Source organism: Sinohyriopsis cumingii, chromosome 15 (genome assembly GCF_028554795.1).
Source record: "Sinohyriopsis cumingii isolate HCF-2022 chromosome 15, ASM2855479v2, whole genome shotgun sequence".
Classification (NCBI taxonomy): Eukaryota; Metazoa; Mollusca; class Bivalvia; order Unionida; family Unionidae; genus Sinohyriopsis; species Sinohyriopsis cumingii.
In genome coordinates this window covers 26,807,279-26,829,776 of record NC_142975.1, presented here as the reverse complement: position 1 = coordinate 26,829,776, position 22,498 = coordinate 26,807,279, and the positions used below count along the sequence as shown (strand labels likewise).

The 22,498-nt window shown below is 35.2% G+C and overlaps 1 protein-coding gene across 1 annotated transcript in view; it reads right to left on the bottom strand.

The window, feature by feature from the left end:
• Window positions 1-22,498, bottom strand: part of LOC149781449 (DIS3-like exonuclease 2) — a 183,971-nt gene that overhangs the window by 125,511 nt on the left and 35,962 nt on the right. Inside the window, exons 8-11 of the mRNA XM_089935531.1 lie at window positions 20,843-20,944; window positions 19,182-19,715; window positions 14,007-14,154; window positions 7,331-7,421 (exon numbers count right to left, since the gene is read on the bottom strand). Coding sequence (XP_089791657.1) covers window positions 7,331-7,421; window positions 14,007-14,154; window positions 19,182-19,715; window positions 20,843-20,944 — 875 coding nt within the window. The remainder of the gene's footprint in view (window positions 1-7,330; window positions 7,422-14,006; window positions 14,155-19,181; window positions 19,716-20,842; window positions 20,945-22,498) is intronic.

The following is a 22,498-nucleotide window of genomic DNA, read 5'->3' as shown; positions in this document are numbered from 1 at the left end:
GTACCCTACTGGGAGCTCATTAACCACACTTATACATCACAAAGATGTACCCTACTGGGAGCTCATTAACCATACTTATACATCACAAGGATGTACCCTACTGGGATCTCATTAACCACACTTATACATCACCAGGATGTACCCTACTGGGAGCTCATTAACCATACTTATACATCACAAGGATGTACCCTACTGGGAGCTCATTAACCACACTTATACATCACAAAGATGTACCCTACTGGGAGCTCATTAACCATACTTATACATCACAAGAATGTACCCTACTGGGAGCTCATTAACCACACTTATACATCACCAGGATGTACCCTACTGGGAGCTCATTAACCATACTTATACATCACAAGGATGTACCCTACTGGGAGCTCATTAACCACACTTATACATCACAAAGATGTACCCTACTGGGAGCTCATTATCCACACTTATACATCACCAGGATGTACCCTACTGGGAGCTCATTAATCACACTTATACATCACCAGGATGTACCCTACTGGGAGCTCATTAACCACACTTATACATCACCAGGATGTACCCTACTGGGAGCTCATTAACCACACTTATACATCACAAAGATGTACCCTACTGGGAGCTCATTAACCATACTTATACATCACAAGGATGTACCCTACTGGGATCTCATTAACCACACTTATACATCACCAGGATGTACCCTACTGGGAGCTCATTAACCATACTTATACATCACAAGGATGTACCCTACTGGGAGCTCATTAACCACACTTATACATCACAAAGATGTACCCTACTGGGAGCTCATTATCCACACTTATACATCACCAGGATGTACCCTACTGGAAGCTTATTAACCAAACTTATACATCACCAGGATGTACCCTACTGGGAGCTCATTAACCACACTTATACATCACCAGGATGTACCCTACTGGGAGCTTATTAACCACACTTATACATCACCAGGATGTACCCTACTGGGAGCTCATTAACCACACTTATACATCACCAGGATGTACCCTACTGGAAGCTTATTAACCAAACTTATACATCACCAGGATGTACCCTACTGGGAGCTCATTAACCACACTTATACATCACAAAGATGTACCCTACTGGGAGCTCATTAGCCACACTTATACATCACCAGGATGTACCCTACTGGGAGCTCATTAACCACACTTATACATCACCAGGATGTACCCTACTGGGAGCTTATTAACCACACTTATACATCACCAGGATGTACCCTACTGGGAGCTCATTAACCACACTTATACATTACAAGGATGTACCCTACTGGGAGCTCATTAACAACACTTATACATCACAAGGATGTACCCTACTGGGAGCTCATTAACAACACTTATACATCACAAGGATGTACCCTACTGGGAGCTTATTAACCACACTTATACATCACAAGGATGTACCCTACATGGCAGTTCTATAACCCTACTTACACATTGCAAGGGTGTACCCTACTTGGGAGCTCTACAACCCCACTTACATATCATGAGGGTGTACTACTCTATTTAGGATCTCTATAACCCTACTTATACGTCACAAGGATGTACCCTACATGGGATCTCTGTAACCACACTTACACATCATGAGGGTATACCATACTGGGAGCTCTATAACATTAATATCATTTATGAGACACCAACGTGGGTGGACTTACAGAAAAGGAGAAGAATGTAGTTCTACAATGATACCAAACAAATCAATAAACATAGACTTTCAGACAACTTTTTAAGGCTAAAAATTACCAGTTTAGGAACCAATGTGTGTGTCCAGATTTTAGACCTTTTGGCCTTGGATCTAAAGCAGACTGTGGTCCAAACTGCACACATATAAGTGAAACTTTGCAAACAGTAAGGTAAGTTTGAGTTCAGGAGTAAAATGGGGCACATGAGCAGAAAATCTGAGGCCAATATGCAAAAAAGCCCAATTATCACCCTTCTTCACATTAGGTAGGCAAATGAAAATGTTGTTTTTACAGCTTATCATAAGTCTAAATAAAAATCTCACAGAAACAGTTGTGTTTGGATTTATTCAAAAGTAGCCCAGGTGAATTGTGTTTTCTAAGTCTTTTTCAGTTGAACATGAAAGTAATCATCAGGGGACAATGAGTCAATACAACTCTACTGAGTCCACCATGAAGATTAATTGTTTCCATCCTGTGGATAGATTCAGGTTACTGTCTGTCTGCCAGAAAGTCTTAAGACTGCTGTGTCTGGGTCAAATTGGGAGCAGTCTCAGAAACTAACTTTGTATAACAAAATAGGTTACTTCAATAAAACTTATGCCATCATAATGCCTCAGGAGAACTACTACTACCTTGCAAATCCAGCCTGAAGCTAAAAGTTATCTGCCCATCTAGGTGGAGGTTAGATAAAGTGATCTAACCTTGATACTTGGGTTGGCACCACATTCTGTGAAATTGTCATTTACTGTTGGAGTGGAAGTCATGCTCTCTATATGGATATAAGCATGGGGAGGCTGAGAAGGCACATGTGTATTATGATTGGGCAAGTATATAATTGGTTTCTTCTTAAAGTAAAGAGTCACACACATATATATATATATATATATATATATATATATATATATATATATATATATATATATATATAACTATGAAGTGGACACTAAGCAGCAAACATTGTACTGCATTATTGAATGAATTCTCTATATCATGCACCAGACCTGCACTTATTAATATGGTTATTGCCATGTGAGCGGATGGCATCATGACCCATGCAGGTAACTTGTGAATATGGCAAAGTGATAACAGTGAAAAGTTAGAAACATTCTCATCAACAATAAAAACACCCAGAAAAGTTGAAAAGTTTATAGTATACTTCTCTTTGAAAATGAAACTTGTCCAACTTACTTTAAGGTAGAAAACTTCTAAGCTGCTTGTATGGATTTTGCAAGGACTCTTTGTCTGTAGTAAGTGTTGTACTTGGCATGAGCAGGAGTAGCAACTGACAAATTCACGAGATATGGCAGCAATCTTGGTGTCAAGAGTAGATCACTCTAACTGCCATCTAGGTGGACAGATAATGCTTAGATTCTTAGCTAAAGTTTCAATCTGGGAGGGCTGGATTTGTGAGGTAGTAGTCATTCTCCTAAGGTATTATGACTGGGTAATGTATGTGAAGAAAAGAATGACCTAAATGCAAACCCTAATATAAGGATTTATGCCAGACAGACAGACAGATGGACAGGTTTATGCCAGACTGACAGACAGATGGACAGGCATAATCAATCCATAATATGCATTTGAAAGTGTTACAAACCTGGATGCTTTTTGTCTAATGTTAACAACAATAATAGTGAATAGTCTCAAAACATATTATTGCACTGTTTTTCTATTTTTAGCAACAACACTAGATCACAGCATTTGTACCAACTTAACAACATACAAGGATGCTTTTAGTTAAATTTGGTCTAAGTTGTGTTGCTATTAATGTTGGCCATATCTGAAGATAGATCAGCATTTTTTGTGTGCCTGATACCCTTTCTGTCCAATTTGGTAGAATTCTACTGAATATTTATGAGAAGTCAGTTTTCTATATTTATTTTGATCACAGGTGGGCATAGTTTTGTATAGACTTGAAGAGTCTTCATTGCAAACTTGGTTGATAATAGTCCAATGGCTTTTGCTGGATGAGGGACATGTTATGAACTCACCAGATGAAACACATTTAATGCATGCTGGATGCAGGGACATGCTATAAACTCACCAAATGACATACAACATATAATGAATGCTGGATGCAGGAGCATGTTATCAACTCAACAAATGACACACAACATAAAATGCATGTTGGATGCAGGGACATGCTATAAACTCACCAAATGACACACAACATACATGTATAATGCATGCTGGATGCAGGGACATGTTCTAAATTCACCAAATGACACAGCATATAATGCATGCTGGATACATTGATATGCTATAAACTCACCAATTGACACACAACATATAATGCATGCTGGATGCAGGGACATGCTATAAACTCACCAAATGACACACAACATATAACGAATGCTGGATGCAGGGACATGTTATCAACTCAACAAATGACACACAACATACAATGCATGTTGGACGATTGGACATGCTATAAATTCACCAAATGACACATAACATATAATGCATGCTAGATGCAGGGATATGTTATAAACTCACCAAATGCCACACAACATATAATGCATGCTGGATGCAGGGACATGATATAAACTCACCAAATGACACACAACATATAATGAATGCTGGATGCAGGGACATGTTATCAACTCAACAAATGACACACAACATACAATGCATGTTGGACGATTGGACATGCTATAAATTCACCAAATGACACATAACATATAATACATGCTAGATGCAGGGACATGCTATAAACTCACCAAATGAAACACAACATATAATGAATGTTGGATGCAGGGACATGTTATAAACTCACCAATTTGACACACAACATATAGTGCATGCTAGATGCAAGGACGTGTTATAAACTCACCAAATGACACACAACATATAATGCATGTTGGATGCAGGGACATGTTCTAAATTCACCAAATGACACAGCATATAATGCGTGCTGCATGAGGGACATGTTATAAATTCACCAAATGATACACAACATATAATGCATGCTGGATGCAGGGACATGTCATAAACCCACCATATGACACACAACATATAATGCATATTGGATGCATGGATATGCTATAAACTCACCAAATGATACACAACATATAATGCATGTTGGATGCAGGGACATGCTATAAACTCACCAAATGACACACAATATATAATGAATACTGGATGCAGGGACATGTTATCAACTCACCAAATGACACACAACATATAATGCATGTTGGATGAAGGGACCTGTCATAAACTCACCAAATGACACACAGCATATAATGCATGCTGGATGCAGGGACATGTTATAAACATACCAAATGATACACAACATATCACGCATACTGGATGCAGGGACATGCTATAAACTCATCAAATGACACACAACATATAATGCATGCTGGATGCAGGGACATGTTATAAACTCACCAAAAGACACACAACATATAATGCATACTGGATACATGGATATGCTATAAACTCACCAAATGATATACAACATGTAATGCATGCTGGATGCAGGGACATGTCATAACTCACCAAATGACACACAACATATGCTGCATACTGGATGCAGGGACATGCCATAAACTCACCAAATGACACAACATATAATGCATGCTGGATGCAGGGACATGTTATAAACCCACCAAATGACACACAACATATAATGCATATTGGATGCATGGATAAGCTATAAACTCACCAAATGATACACAACATATAATGCATACTGGATGCAGGGACATCCTATAAACTCACCAAATGATACACAACATATAATGCATGCTGGATGCAGGGACATGTTATAAACCCACCAAATGACACACAACATATAATGCATATTGGATGCATGGATATGCTATAAACTCACCAAATGATACACAACATATAATGCATACTGGATGCAGGGACATCCTATAAACTCACCAAATGATACACAACATATAATGCATGCTGGATGCAGGGACATGATAAAAACTCACCAAATGATACACAACACATAATGAATGCTGGATGCAGGGACATGTTATAAACCCACCAAATGACACACAACATATAATGCATATTGGATGCAGGGACATGCTATAAACTCACCAAATGACATACAACATATAATGCGTGTTGGACGATTGGACATACTATAAACTCATCAAATGATACACAACATATAATACATGCTGGATGCAGGAACATGTTATAAACTCACCAAATGACACACAACATTTAATGCATGTTGGATGCAGGGACATGCTATAAACTCACCAAGTGACACACAACATGTAATGCATGCTGGATGCAGGGACATGTTATAAACATATCAAATGATACACAACATATAATGCATACTGGATGCCGGGACATGTTATAAACTCACCAAATGACACACAACATAAAGTGCATACTAGATACATGGATATGCTATAAACTCACCAAATGATATACAACATATAATGCATACTGGATGCAAGGACATGCTATAAATTCACCAAATGACACTCAACATATAATGCATACTGGATGCAGGGACATGCTATAAACTCACCAAATGACACACAACATGTAATGCATGCTGGATGCAGGGACATGTTATAAACATACCAAATGATACACAACATATAATGCATATTGGATGCCGGGACATGCTATAAACTCATCAAATGACATACAACATAAAATGCATACTAGATACATGGATATGCTATAAACTCACCAAATGATATACAACATATAATGCATATTGGATGCAAGGACATGCTATAAATTCACCAAATGACACTCAACATATAATGCATATTGGATGCAAGGACATGCTATAAATTCACCAAATGACACACAACATATAATGCATGCTGGATGCAGGGACATCCTATAAACTCACCAAATGATACACAACATATAATGCATGCTGGATGCAGGGACATGTTATAAACCCACCAATTGATTCACAACATGTAATGTATGCTGGATGCATGGATATGCTATAAACTCACCAAATGATACACAGCATAAAAAACATGCTGGATGCAGGGACATGATATAAACTCACCAAATGATACACAACATATAATGCATGCCAGATGCAGGGTCATGCTATAAACTACAAAAGACACACAACATGTTATGCATGCTGGATGCAGGGACATGCTATAAACTACAAAAGACACACAACATATAATGCATGCTGGATGCAGGGACATGCTATAAACTACAAAAGACACACAACATGTAATGCATGCTGGATGCAGGGCCATGCTATAAACTACAAAAGACACACAACATGTAATGCATGCTGGATGCAGGGCCATGTTATAAACTACAAAAGACACACAACATATAATGCATGCTGGATGCAGGGCCATGCTATAAACTACAAAAGACACACAACATGTAATGCATGCTGGATGCAGGGCCATGTTATAAACTACAAAAGACACACAACATATAATGTATGCTGGATGCAGGGCCATGCTATAAACTACAAAAGACACACAACATGTAATGCATGCTGGATGCAGGGCCATGCTATAAACTACAAAAGACACACAACATGTAATGCATGCTGGATGCAGGGCCATGCTATAAACTACAAAAGAATATTCTGTATCTCTAAGATGTGAGAATGATATTTTGTTGTCAGTGATGCATGTAGACATGAACTTACCCAATGCTTTCACAGAGCTTTCTGGCCAATCAGTTATTCGCGCTATATACAGTGTGTTGGCATGAACATTGGGTCTCCTCATGAAATCTGTTTAATAAAAGGAATAAGTTACCAATTGCTAAATAATCAATGAGTAAGAGAAAGCCACCACAAATATAGGCACCTTTTAAATTCCTGCACTCTACCCTTTTGCTGTAATCGTGATTTGAAACCTTTGCTCTCAACCTTTGCTTTTACATTCATGACAAATGAATGTAAAAGCAATTTTCAAAGGTAAAATATATTTTTTCTATTATATTTATCCAATCATAATATGTATGAATATATTCAGTACATGACAAACAAATCCCTCCCAAACTAAAAAAGACATTAGAACCCACTGTGGCTTCATTAGAAACACTAAATTGTTTTCTTCTTGCCTAAAAAAGAAGTTAGATAAGTGACCTCTCATTGGATACATGGCTAAAATTCCTGATGAAAACCCCTAGAGTCATCAGTTACTATTAGAGTAGAAGTGCAAGCTCTAATGGGATGAAACTGGGGCATGTTATAAACTTATTTTTGGAAGAAACATTTCATCTTCAAATGAGAGGTCTCTGAGGTAGAAACTTGAATGGTTGACTCTGACCTCCAACAACCATTTTGGATTAAAGAGGCAAGATTATGCTGACCAACCTTACCTCATCATCTAAAACTCGTATAAAAATTTCAAGTTAGTACCTTATCTGATGAGCATATAACCCAATGTATCAAAGATGATAATCCCTCTTCTGCCTTTATCAGTGCATTTGAGGTACTGCTTCAGAGCCCAGCCATGACTCTGTAGATGCCAGAGAGATGAAGGGTCCATAGAAGAATGTAGTTTTTAGATGTAAGATTGATTGCCAATGAATGAGATCCTGTTCTTGGTAACAAAGGTTGGGATCATCATAAGGAAAATTTAACCATCTTGACAGAACTTTAGATAGTTTGGGTCAACCAAAAAAGCATGAAGCTTGTTGATTCTATCTGCCATTTGCAGGGAAACTATAAAACATGTCTTGAATGAGATGTCAGTTGCTGAAATAGATTCCGATTCTGTCTTGTTAAACCGTATCAGGATCCATGGTATATTGCATGTTAGACCAATGTGATTTGGAGAAAATTGAAGCTGACTGGAAGGTTTGAGAGACCATTGTTAGGCCACTGTTTTCTCTTCCATGATGCATGAACAAGTCCAAAATCATAGAATGGTAGCCCTTGAGGGGCATGGGTTCTAGTTTTCTCTCTTCAACTAGCTAGAGAAGACAAGGAGCCATCTGCAGCATTGGGACTTTCGGCAGGTTTGTATGATTTTATTTGCATCACACTTCACTTGACTTTGTAAAGTCTGAGAAGTTGGCATTCTAGCTCAAGTCATTCTGTCCACCACTTGCTCTGAGAATAGGCTTTTTTTTTGAGGGTTTGCTTGATGTAAGTCATGCATGCTGATTTGTTATCTTCAAGTTTAGATGGAAAGTCTGCATGCATGGCTGTCTGAGAAGAGTATATAAGATTCTCCTTTTGATCTGGAGAAATTGAAGATGACCAGAAGGTTTGAGAGACCATTGTTTGGCCTCTGTCTTCTCTTCCATGATGCATGGACAAGTCCAAAATCATAGAATGGTAGGTAGCCCTTGAGTGGGATGGGTACTAGTTTTCTCTCTTCAACTAGCTAGAGAAGACAAGGAGCCATCTGTGGTACTTAGGCTTTTGGTGGACTTGAATGATTTCACTTGTATTACTGATATCACTGTGATTCTCTCCACCATTTGCTCTGAGAATGGTTTCTTTCTGAGGGCTTGCTTGATGTGAGTCATGCATACTGATTTGGTATCTCCAAGTTTAGATGGATGCATGCATGGTTGTCTGAGAAGAATATGTAAGATTCTCCTTGGAATCTCTGCAGCTAGGATCAAAAGGTCAGTAATCTATGACTTTTCCTACCTGAGGGGAGCAATCAGGGCAAGTCAGTACTCTAATTCCCTCACTTTCTGCAAGATTCTTGGAATCTGAGGGGCTCATAGAAAGGTATAAGCAATGAGACTATTCTAGTTCAGGGAGAGCTAAAATTCCTGATGATAATTATTTTTCAAAAGCTAATGTTAGTGAAGCTGATGTTTTTGATATGCTAATTAAGGTGAATATTAATAAATCCTATGGATTGGATGGTATTTGTCCAGGAATTCTTAAAATTGCTGCACCGGTAATAACAAAGTCATTAACACAAATCATAAACTTAAGTATAATGAGTGGTACTTTTCCAGAAACATTGAAATGTGCAAAGGTTACACCTATCTTTAAGAAAGGGGAAAAGGACGATCCAGGGAATTACAGACCAATATCAATTCAATCAGTATTGTCAAAATTATTTGAAAAGCATGTAGTGATTCAGGTCTATAAATATTTTGGAACATACTCTCTATTTCATAAAGCACAATCAGGATTTAGAAAGTATCACTCATGCCAAACAGAACTTACCAAATTAATTGACCTTTGGCTGAAGGAAATGGATTATAGATGTATGACTGGGATTGTTTTCCTTGACTTCAAGAAAGTTTTTGATCTTGATGATCATGAAATTCTGCTGCAAAAATTGAACTGTTACAGGGTTGACAATCCTTCTTTAAACTGGTTTAGATCATACCTAAACCAAAGGTCTGAACAAGTAAGCATTGGCTATATTAGCTCTCAAACTTGCACTTTTCATTCAGGAGTCCCTCAAGGCTTAGTTTTAGGCCCTCTCCTCTTCCTTATCTATATCAACGATCTACCATTAAATAATAAATCCACAAATACAGATTTGTCTGCAGATGATGCAACCCTGTATACATCTAGTTCTGATATTGAAGTTATCCAAATGAGATTAAACTCAGACCTTATTAGAGATCAAAACTGGGCACAACAAAATAGAATGGCAAATAATGACGGTAAAACAAAATGCATGATTTTAGGGGACATCACAAAAGCTACACAAGCCAGGGAACCCAGAACCATCTCTTGCAATAAATAATCATCCGTTAGAAAATGTCAAATATGAAAAGCTTGTAGGTGTGTCCATAGATAATAATTTATTTTGTGATGACCATATTGATAAGCTTTGTAAAAACACTGTCATCCAAAATTAGTCTACTCAGCAGAATCAAGAAATATTTACCTATGGAAACTCAAAATCTATACTACAAGTTATATATTCTTCCAACAATGGATTATTGTTCAAATGTATGGGGAAACTGTGCTAAATCTGAGCTTGACAGGATTTATAAACTTCAGAAACAAGCAGCACACATGATTTTTGATGCATCTATTGATCATCCTTCAAAAGCTTTTGTTGTTGTTGTTGTTGTAGGGTTTAACTCCATTTTTTTAGCAAAAGATAGGCTATACATGGTGGCCAGTATTAATGCATTGTTTACAGAACTTAAATGGTTCACAGTATGTTACAGGATAGATCAAGGCAGTTCTTGTATATAAATGTCTACATGGAACTGAAACAGAGTATTTTCAATACTTATTCAAGCCTTCAAGCCTTTTGCAACCCAATACCAGTTGAGATCAATATCACATGGAAACCTTCTAGAACCAAAACCAAGAACACAGAAATTTAAAAAGAGCTTCCAATACTCTGGTACAGTTATGTGGAACAAGCTTCCAATACATGTAAAATCTGCTGAAAATATTAGAGTATTTAAGAAGAGATATCATGAGCATCTACGTGTTTCTAATAGATAATGGAATTTAGTATCTTAATACTAAACATGTTAAAATAAACAGTAATTACATGTATTGCTCTCTTTATATACAGTGTAATGTGCATTTTTATACTCTCCTTAAGAGGGCCTCATGGGAGAATAGTCCTTGACTAATGACTCACCCTCTATAAATAAAGCATTATTATTATTATTATTATTAGAAGACAAAAGTTCAGAGTTTAGCACTAAAGTTCTTTTCAAATAATTCTCCCTGCATACCACCTCAAATGAAGCAGAACGGGCTTAAGCCTAGGTGATAATCCATTCCATCAGCAGTATTCTTGACAAAACACGTGATGCTATGCTTAGATTACTGAAAACTATGTAAAACCTTGATATCATCATTACAATACTTCAAAGCAGTTCATGCATATCGAAGAAGGGCTTCTGATTCGTATGTGTGGAGGTGGAGGAAGTATGGATCTCCCAGGCCTACAAAGTCATTGGCCAGCTGGGACTGAAGATGAAAGGTCAGCAAGTGTGTCATGTTGCATGCTGGGTTAAACATAGGCTGGACTGCTTAAGTTGTTGGGAAAACACATTGATAAATGTGCAGAAGTGGAAGTATTCTCTGGACATTAACAAAAAGGAAGACAGCACTCACTGCCATGACTCACTGTGAACAGAAGAGGGGAAGGAGAGCCCTCTATGAGCAGTGTACGGTGACTGAGTAGCCAAAACTAGCTGTGGGATGGTAAAAAAGGCATGGTTATCTGTGTTTAGATACTGTTATCTCTAGGTTCACTGTGTGCAGAATCTGTGGTCCAAATCAAGTATTTGGGCCCAAGACTAGGATGTGACTGTTTTCTGGTACAAGGTCTTGACAGGTCTGAAGATTAGTGAGAAACTGTCTGGTGCCAGCATAATATGCTTCCTTGAGACTAGTACTAGGTCTAATTGTCTCCCTCTTAGTCATGCTCCATTACCCATGTCCAGTATTGTTATCTGGGACTGAGCCATCACCCTAGGTTGTGCCAGGACACTTTGGATGTGGGACTAATGATGTACAAACCATTGGCATTCCCCAAACTGTGTCATGTGTCTAATACCATGCATTTGGGATTGGCCATTGCTGGGTCATAGTGGAGTTAGAATTGGTAATGGTCCCATCCATTGTCATTACCCAAAGTATCATAGTTCTGGTACCATCCATCTGACATTGGATCATCACTTTAGCTGGACCATGATGGAACCAGGGTCCTGATGGACTAGTTCATTTTCAATCAGTGACATTATACTGGGTATAGTGCCAAGCATTTGGAACTACATAATGATGGATCCAGTCACTGTTTGTATAGTGAAGCCTTGGTATTCTGTGAGCAAAGATCACTATACCCAGTCCCTGAAGTTGAAGATCTCTCACAAGGCTGTGCTAGTGCTGAAGCTGAGCTAATCCAGAACAGTTTTGGGGGCCAAGCTGACAACCAGTATCAGCTACATATCACCATGATAGGTAGATGTCAGCTTTGTCTGGGCAGTCCTGGGACAAAGTCTCAGGATTGATCACTGTACCCAGTACTGGGGATACTCATGTCTTGTTTGGTTTCTGTATCAAATCAAAACTGGTCCTTGGGGTTATGCCAGAAAATCACAGAACTTCTCCCTCCAAAGACATCTCAAAATTAATCTCTCTACACAGGCACTGGTGGCAGCAATACTAATGGTGTGTGAGTTTCTATTCAATATTCACTGACCCACAGAAAATGACTGGCAGAGATCATTACTCATATATTTTTCCATTCATTGTATATATATGCTGCTTAAACAGAACTGCACCATGTACAATAAATGCAAGTGGTGTGATTATCCTCTGCCAGCATGAAACACTTGGCATTGCAATACTTAATCCTGCACAATGTTCCTTCACCTGAAATTAGAGGCAGCAAAACAAAGAAAATTAGTCAAGCATCATGTAAATTACCTTTTCATAGGATGCTAAACCAACATAACAGTTTGGGAAAATTAATAAAATTGCACTAACTTCCAAACAGTAGAGGAACAAAGGGATTTTTATTGGTGACTCTATAAAGCTCAAGAAGAATTGTTTTGCAACTATTCATGATCAATGTAAGCAATTAAAATTATGCCATTTGAATTATTATGCCACAAAGGTAACAATTAATTTGATAAATATTCATCAGAGGTGAAAAGAGAATGACAAAGGTAGAAAACAGGTGGAGTATACCACCCTTCAGTAAGGAAACTAAAAGATTTTGCTCCAGTGGCAGAATGGCACTGGAAGAGAAACTTGTAAGACCTTCATGAAAAACATGCATTCCAGTAAGAGTAGAAGTAATAACAGTGACTATAGGGTTTATGGTGCCAATCCCTAATATGCCCACTTTTATCTGACTCCCCTTTCTACTATCATGGCTCTTACCAAGCCAAAGACCATTCTATCATCTTTTACCTATCGAAGGTTGGATTTGTATTCCTAATGTATTAGGATCTGGTAACTTATATAAAAAATAAATATCACACTAAATATGATAATCTTCCATCCAACAGTGTAGATTGCACTTGAAGTTACAAGAAGAACCCATATTTACTACCTATGAAAATGATACACTGGCAAGTCTGTGTTCAAATGTACCCCTCAAGGATGGCCATTGCTCTAATGCAGCTAGCATATTATTGTAAAACTGTCAACAGATAAATTAACTTAATCAATCCAAATGAGGTAAGTAATCCTACTACTTTTACTGCTGTTGTGTTCCTGATATGTTAGTTTCTGCCATAACTGTTTGTAATTATAAACTCTACCAACTTTCAATATTGGCAGAAAAATATGTATTATATGCAATATAATGTACACTATTAGTTTCAGAAGAAATTTTGAGAAAGTTACTAAAATCAGGGTAAGGTTTCTTGGTTGCTTAACATATGTTGATTTAATGAATACCTGGAGGGCAGTCAGACATGGGCACCAAAATCCTGGGAAGTCGGTGGTCATTAGGCCTGAAAAGAGCCATGTTTGGGTTATTGTCCTCAAGGGGACGGATGTGCCCTGCACAGACACGGGTGTGCTTCTTCTGAATAATGGCCATGACCTGCCAATGAAAACAGGGATTCATACCTGGTTATATCATTTTTTTCTGTACATTGGTGTTACATTTTACACTGACACTAGTATGTAAATCTTGACATCAATAAGTGTTAAATAGAACAAGACGATCAGAATACACAAATTGACTTCTACAGAATGCTATGTCTTACCAGCTTCATTAATGCATATTCCAAAATGATTAGTAATGACAGTGAAAGTGACAAGAAGGTCAACTTCCATCTACACGTAGCAAGCAGCACCTTCTATGATAATAACGGTAGATGCAACAGTGTCGGAGTAACTGGGCTAAATGCAAAAACCTAATGGTGAAGCCAGCATGAATGTCAATGACAACAGTCACAAAAGTAATATATAAGAGCATATATGTATCTTGGTGTGGGATTGAATAAACAAAACATCAGTCAAACACACAGTAATAAGCTGGTGGTTAGGGATCATAACTGCTGACTATTATAAATGAAGCTTGTATAGGAAGACTGTGTGCATGTGTGTGTTGGAGTAAGAGAAAAATAAAGAAAATGCCAGTCAAATATATAGCAGTAATGCGGTAGTTAGAGGTCCATAACTACCAAATGCATTATAGTATGTATTTTGTGTCATAGTATGTATTATATTTAGTCTAGGACAACAGTATTTTGTGTTATGGTATGTATTATAGTTAGTCTAGTACAACATTATTTGTGTTATGGTATGCATTATAGTTAGTCTAGTACAACAGTACTTGTGTTATAGCAGGTATTACATTTAGTCTAGTACAACAGTATTTTGTGTTATGGTATGTATTACATTTAGTCTAGTACAACAGTATTTGTGTTATGGTATGTATTACATTTAGTCTAGTACAACAGTATTTGTGTTATGGTATGTATTACATTTAGTCTAGTACAACTGTACTTGTGTTATGGTATGTATTACATTTAGTCTAGTACAACAGTACTTGTGTTATGGTATGTATTACATTTAGTCTAGTACAACTGTACTTGTGTTATGGTATGTATTACATTTAGTCTAGTACAACAGTATTTGTGTTATGGTATGTATTACATTTAGTCTAGTACAACTGTACTTGTGTTATGGTATGTATTACATTTAGTCTAGTACAACAGTATTTGTATTATAGTATGTATTATATTTAGTTTAGTACAACAGTACTTGTGTTATGGTATGTATTATAGTTAGTTTAGTACAACAGTATTTTGTGTCATAGTATGTATTATATTTAGTCTAGTACAACAGTACTTGTGTTATGGTATGTATTACATTTAGTCTAGTACAACTGTACTTGTGTTATGGTATGTATTACATTTAGTCTAGTACAACAGTACTTGTGTTATGGTATGTATTACATTTAGTCTAGTACAACAGTATTTGTGTTATAGTATGTATTATATTTAGTCTAGTACAACAGTATTTGTGTTATGGTATGTATTACATTTAGTCTAGTACAACTGTACTTGTGTTATGGTATGTATTATATTTAGTCTAGTACAACAGTATTTTGTGTTATGGTATGTATTACATTTAGTCTAGTACAACAGTATTTGTATTATAGTATGTATTATATTTAGTTTAGTACAACAGTACTTGTGTTATGGTATGTATTACATTTAGTCTAGTACAACTGTACTTGTGTTATGGTATGTATTGCATTTAGTTTAGTACAACAGTACTTGTGTTATGGTATGTATTACATTTAGTCTAGTACAACTGTACTTGTGTTATGGTATGTATTACATTTAGTCTAGTACAACAGTACTTGTGTTATAGTATGTATTATAGTTAGTTTAGTACAACAGTATTTTGTGTCATAGTATGTATTATATTTAGTCTAGTACAACAGTACTTGTGTTATGGTATGTATTATATTTAGTTTAGTACAACAGTACTTGTGTTATGGTATGTATTACATTTAGTCTAGTACAACAGTATTTGTGTTATGGTATGTATTACATTTAGTCTAGTACAACAGTACTTGTGTTATAGTATGTATTATAGTTAGTTTAGTACAACAGTATTTTGTGTCATAGTATGTATTATATTTAGTCTAGTACAACAGTACTTGTGTTATGGTATGTATTATATTTAGTCTAGTACAACAGTACTTGTGTTATGGTATGTATTATATTTAGTCTAGTACAACAGTACTTGTGTTATGGTATGTATTACATTTAGTCTAGTACAACAGTACTTGTGTTATGGTATGTATTATATTTAGTCTAGTACAACAGTACTTGTGTTATGGTATGTATTATATTTAGTCTAGTACAACAGTACTTGTGTTATGGTATGTATTACATTTAGTCTAGTACAACAGTATTTGTGTTATGGTATGTATTACATTTAGTCTAGTACAACAGTATTTGTGTTATGGTATGTATTACATTTAGTCTAGTACAACAGTATTTGTATTATAGTATGTATTATATTTAGTTTAGTACAACAGTACTTGTGTTATGGTATGTATTACATTTAGTCTAGTACAACAGTACTTGTGTTATAGTATGTATTATAGTTAGTTTAGTACAACAGTATTTTGTGTCATAGTATGTATTATATTTAGTCTAGTACAACAGTACTTGTGTTATGGTATGTATTACATTTAGTCTAGTACAACTGTACTTGTGTTATGGTATGTATTACATTTAGTCTAGTACAACAGTACTTGTGTTATGGTATGTATTACATTTAGTCTAGTACAACAGTACTTGTGTTATAGTATATATTACACTTAGTCTAGTACAACAGTATTTGTGTTATAGTATGTATTATATTTAGTCTAGTACAACAGTATTTGTGTTATGGTATGTATTACATTTAGTCTAGTACAACTGTACTTGTGTTATGGTATGTATTACACTTAGTCTAGTACAACAGTATTTGTGTTATAGTATGTATTACATTTAGTCTAGTACAACAGTATTTGTTTTATAGTATATATTACACTTAGTCTAGTACAACAGTATTTTGTGTTATGGTATGTAATATAGTTAGTTTAGTACAACATTATTTTGTGTCATAGTATGTATTATATTTAGTCTAGTACAACAGTATTTGTTTTATAGTATATATTACACTTAGTCTAGTACAACAGTATTTTGTGTTATGGTATGTATTACATTTAGTCTAGTACAACAGTACTTGTGTTATAGTATGTATTATAGTTAGTTTAGTACAACAGTATTTTGTGTCATAGTATGTATTACACTTAGTCTAGTACAACAGTATTTTGTGTTATGGTATGTATTACATTTAGTCTAGTACAACAGTATTTGTATTATAGTATGTATTATATTTAGTTTAGTACAACAGTACTTGTGTTATGGTATGTATTATATTTAGTCTAGTACAACAGTATTTGTTTTATAGTATGTATTATATTTAGTCTAGTACAACAGTACTTGTGTTAAGGTATGTATTACATTTAGTCTAGTACAACAGTATTTGTGTTATGGTATGTATTATATTTAGTCTAGTACAACAGTACTTGTGTTAAGGTATGTATTACATTTAGTCTAGTACAACAGTATTTGTGTTATGGTATGTATTACATTTAGTCTAGTACAACAGTATTTGTGTTATGGTATGTATTACATTTAGTCTAGTACAACAGTACTTGTGTTATGGTATGTATTACATTTAGTCTAGTACAACAGTACTTGTGTCATAGTATATATTACACTTAGTCTAGTACAACAGTACTTGTGTTAAGGTATGTATTACATTTAGTCTAGTACAACAGTATTTGTGTTATGGTATGTATTACATTTAGTCTAGTACAACAGTACTTGTGTTATGGTATGTATTACATTTAGTCTAGTACAACTGTACTTGTGTTATGGTATGTATTACATTTAGTCTAGTTCAACAGTATTTGTGTTATGGTATGTATTATATTTAGTCTAGTACAACAGTATTTGTGTTATAGTATGTATTATATTTAGTCTAGTACAACAGTATTTGTGTTATAGTATGTATTATATTTAGTCTAGTACACCAGTATTTGTTTTATGGTATGTATTATATTTAGTCTAGTACAACAGTACTTGTGTTAAGGTATGTATTACATTTAGTCTAGTACAACAGTATTTGTGTTATGGTATGTATTACATTTAGTCTAGTACAACTGTATTTTGTGTCATAGTATGTATTACACTTAGTATAGTACAACAGTATTTTGTGTCATAGTATGTATTACAGTTAGTCTTGTACAACAGTATTTTGTGTTATAGTATGTAATATATTTAGCCTAGTATTTTGTGTTATAGTATGTATTAAATTTAGTCTAGTACAACAGTATTTTGTGTCATAGTATGTATTGTATTTAGTCTAATACAACAGTATTTTTCATGTAACAAATGCATTCTTGATCAAATGAATTACACTGAAGCAAAAATGAAACTCAGCAAAGACTGAAGTATGTTTTGCTTTATGTAGTGATGTATATTTACTGAGACATCACTGTAACAATGTAATTCACTATCTACTCTTTAGTGCCATTTTCTAAAACATTGTCATGTTATCTTACATACATGTAACAGATGATTATATTGGATGATTTAAAAATATTATCCACTCAAATCAACACTTCAGGAATAAAATATTATGAGACAATTCCAAGTGCTTCAACCATTTAACAAATGTTAGTCAAATGGTTAACTCAAAAGTATCCAGTAATTGATGATTGCACTTCTTATGTCCTACCCTTCCCCACCCCCTCCATAACCATATCAAATTTGTTCCAAACTCAGAAGAAACTATTCAGTGTGGATTCACTCAGAAAAACTGATTTCAACTAAAAAGCAGTGATTCTTCATGTCTACTTATGATCTCAAGGATTATGGGATTGCTTTTAATATGTACTGGATTGACTAGTGTAGAAAAACTGCTCTAACCTGTGACAAGCTCAATGCTGTCAAAACTTAAACAAACAAATCCTCATTTGAAGATTTCTTTTTCAATCTCTGAGAGCAAATAACAGAAAACTGTCTATTATAAATTTGTGTCTCATACCTTGCCAGTCCTAATCAGTAATTTCTGTGTGGATTGATTCTGCTCCTTTGCTAAAAATAAGTCTTTGACTGCTGGACTGGCTACTGCCATTGCATCCTTCAGACTGGTATGCCAATGTTTCTGTGCCATCTGCTTTGAATTCTGCTGTGGTGTCTCTTTGTCTCGAGTCATCTGCTTTGTATCATTTCCTTTCTTTCCATCACTCTCCTTCTTTTCCTTCCCATCATCAGACCTTTTACCCTGTTTCTTTGAGTGACTTTTCTCTTCCTTTTCTTTCTCATTCAAATTGTTTTCTATTTCCAGACCCTGGTCCCCATTTTCTCTTTCACATATTCCTTTGTATGGATTTGTTGCTCTATTTTCTTCATTAAATGTGTTCCTTACTATGCCATTTTCACATTCTGGGACTGGATTTTCAGACTGAACAACTTTCAGATCTATCATTGTCTCACTTTCTATGATGACTTCAGTGTCAGAATCAGGATAGCTTTGGTTGGATGTCTCCTCTAAATACTTTAGTTTATTGCTGTTTATCTGAAACATGAACAAGATCTTAGAAACTGCAAAACAATATTTGTACTTTACATAACTAGGTTGCAGGAAAGGAAATAAAATTGTTCACATGTTGACCAACTTGTTGAACACAATGGATAACTAGAGTTCTTTATATTTGAGATAGCCTTTTGTTGCATTATGTAAAATTGTTTTTTTTTGTTTTTGACTGAACATCAGTATAGGTATAAAACAACCTATGCAGTCATCAGTTCATGTGGAATATGGATGACTGAGTTTAACTTTAGAATTAAAAGAAACAAATTTCCAACACAGTAATTTTGTCAAATTTCATGGGAGACCTCTTTGCTACTAAAATATCTACCCATAAGAAACAACCAAAACTAAAATAGATAATACAAAGCTCATCTCTTTTTTGTGCTTCATATATTTCATGTGATAAGCAGTAAGTTTAGTTATATAGGTTGATAGATGAGATAGGTAATGTGGGAGCATATCACATCAACTGTGGCTTATGGTATGTGTATCCCAGGCCAGTGATATTTACCCTTATAACTCACCTATGAACCTATATAATGAATCCATCACCCTGCAGAACCTTTGTTCTCATTCTGAGAGTACTTTGTCAGGGGTCATGCTAGGTGCCAATTTAGTTGATATAGTTACCTTTGCCCATGAAATTTAATTTCAACATTCTAGGTAAGCAAAGTGATTTCACTTTGCCGTTATCATCACCATCACCTATTTAGAGATGTGGAAGAAGTCCCTTTGCCCATACTTTAAAGTCCAGCATTGTAACCCCATCATACATTTATGTCATAAGAGACATAAGCACAGTAATTATATTTGCATTTTAAATGTTTCATTAAACATCATTTTCTGTTGAATATTCAAAAAATAAAACATGACAATTTTGCAAAATATGAAATAAAATAAATCTAGATGGTCACATCCATTAATACAGTGCATGAAATATATTGATTGCAACAAGTTAACTTTCTTTCATATCACATTACATCCATAATAAGGTATACAAAAAGTCTTGTATTCACTGAATGCCTACAGATATATGACATTATATAAATGTGTGACTGACCATTCTAACTGGATGGATTTTATTCTGTGGTGTAACAACAGTATCTATTTACCTTCCATTTATCTCTGTCATACAAAAGAACAGCAACTTCATCACCAGTCAGAGCTCTGTTCCTATCCTTAATTCCACAGATAAAGATGTCTGACTTACCATCCTGAGAACAAAAACAAATAATACAACAAGTTAATATGACCATATGCTTGAAAAAGAGAAATCAAAACATCTCCCTAATAAAAGTCTATGTTTATCATTAACCATTTTCATGACCAATTACATGGTTAGTACTTCTGTTAATGATACCTGATGACATTTCCCTGACTTATCATATTTTTGCAAATAAAAATCCTAGGAGCATTGCAATTTTCTACTAGAAAGGCATATTTTAGAATAACAAATTGATATAGATTTTAGTCTAAGGACTTGCCGTTTTACTATTCTATAAGCTTCTTTAATTATAAATTTAGTTTCAAGTAACCCTATCTGTATAACCCAAGTTTTATATCCTGCTTGTATTGAAAATGTATTTTCATTCTTTTCAACATGGCAATTCCTTTTTGTGTTTTTGTTGTAGCCAACTAGCAGAAAAATGCATCAATAGGACACAGACAGAGTGTGCGAAAAAGGAAAGGTGAGGGACATTTCTTTGGAGAAATTATGGTAGGGGTTCAACAATGAAGGTCTGATTTTAGGTTGCAAACATTTATACTTCCATGACCAGCTATACTACTGCTGCCTTGGAAAAGATATAAGCATGTCAAAATTACAAATGTATTAATTATGTAAAAATGCCAGACTCCTATTCAGTCTCATTGTGACCAAATAGTGAGATTGAATAGTTAGAAGGAGTTCTGAAAGTAGAGGCCTCAGCCAGTTGCTGTGGAAACCAAAGTTGAGATTTTGGGCAATAATGGGCCATAACTCTTCTAAATGATGTGGAATAATGGATATAAAACTCATTTAACTTCTCATCATCATAAAACCACATAGCAAACTAAAACTTGGTAAAGCATTACAGCAGAAACATAGCAGTAAGACAAGCAATCAGTGATAATAAGAAATAACAGAAATTAAACTTGCTCAGGCTCTCATCAGTATAAAGCTGCATACCAAACTCTAGTTGAAATTCAACATGTAATATTTTGGAAACCAAAACCTGGAAAATTATCAGTCAGGGGACATAACTCCTTCAAATAGTGACATGAAAGGCTAGAAATTAAACTTGTTCAAGGTGTCATCAATATAAAGTAAAAGACCAATTAATATCCAATAATTCTTGGTAAGATTATGCTGCAGAGTCCAAACTTAGAAAGAGAGCAATGAGGGGGAGGAGTTATTCCTCTAAATAATGTCATTAAGTACTGGAAATCAAAACTGTTCAATATAGAGCCATATGTTGGTATGGTTGCACTGTGAAAATGGGGGGACAAGCAAACAGAAGAGATAATTCCTCTCAGCAAGAACATCTAAGGCTGGAAATATTATTGATTTGATTCATGTAAAGCTTCATCCCAATTTTAAAGGCAACATTTCTACTATATGTAAAGATATCTTGCAGGAACCAAATTGTTGGAAAGCAAGGCAATATAGATGTTCAGAAGAATGGATTTAATTACTACTCAAACGAACCTAAATATCTTTTTAAATTTTTGTAGGGTTCATAAATAATGGATAATTAAATTTACTTTTCTGTTTAAATTGACCTTTGCAA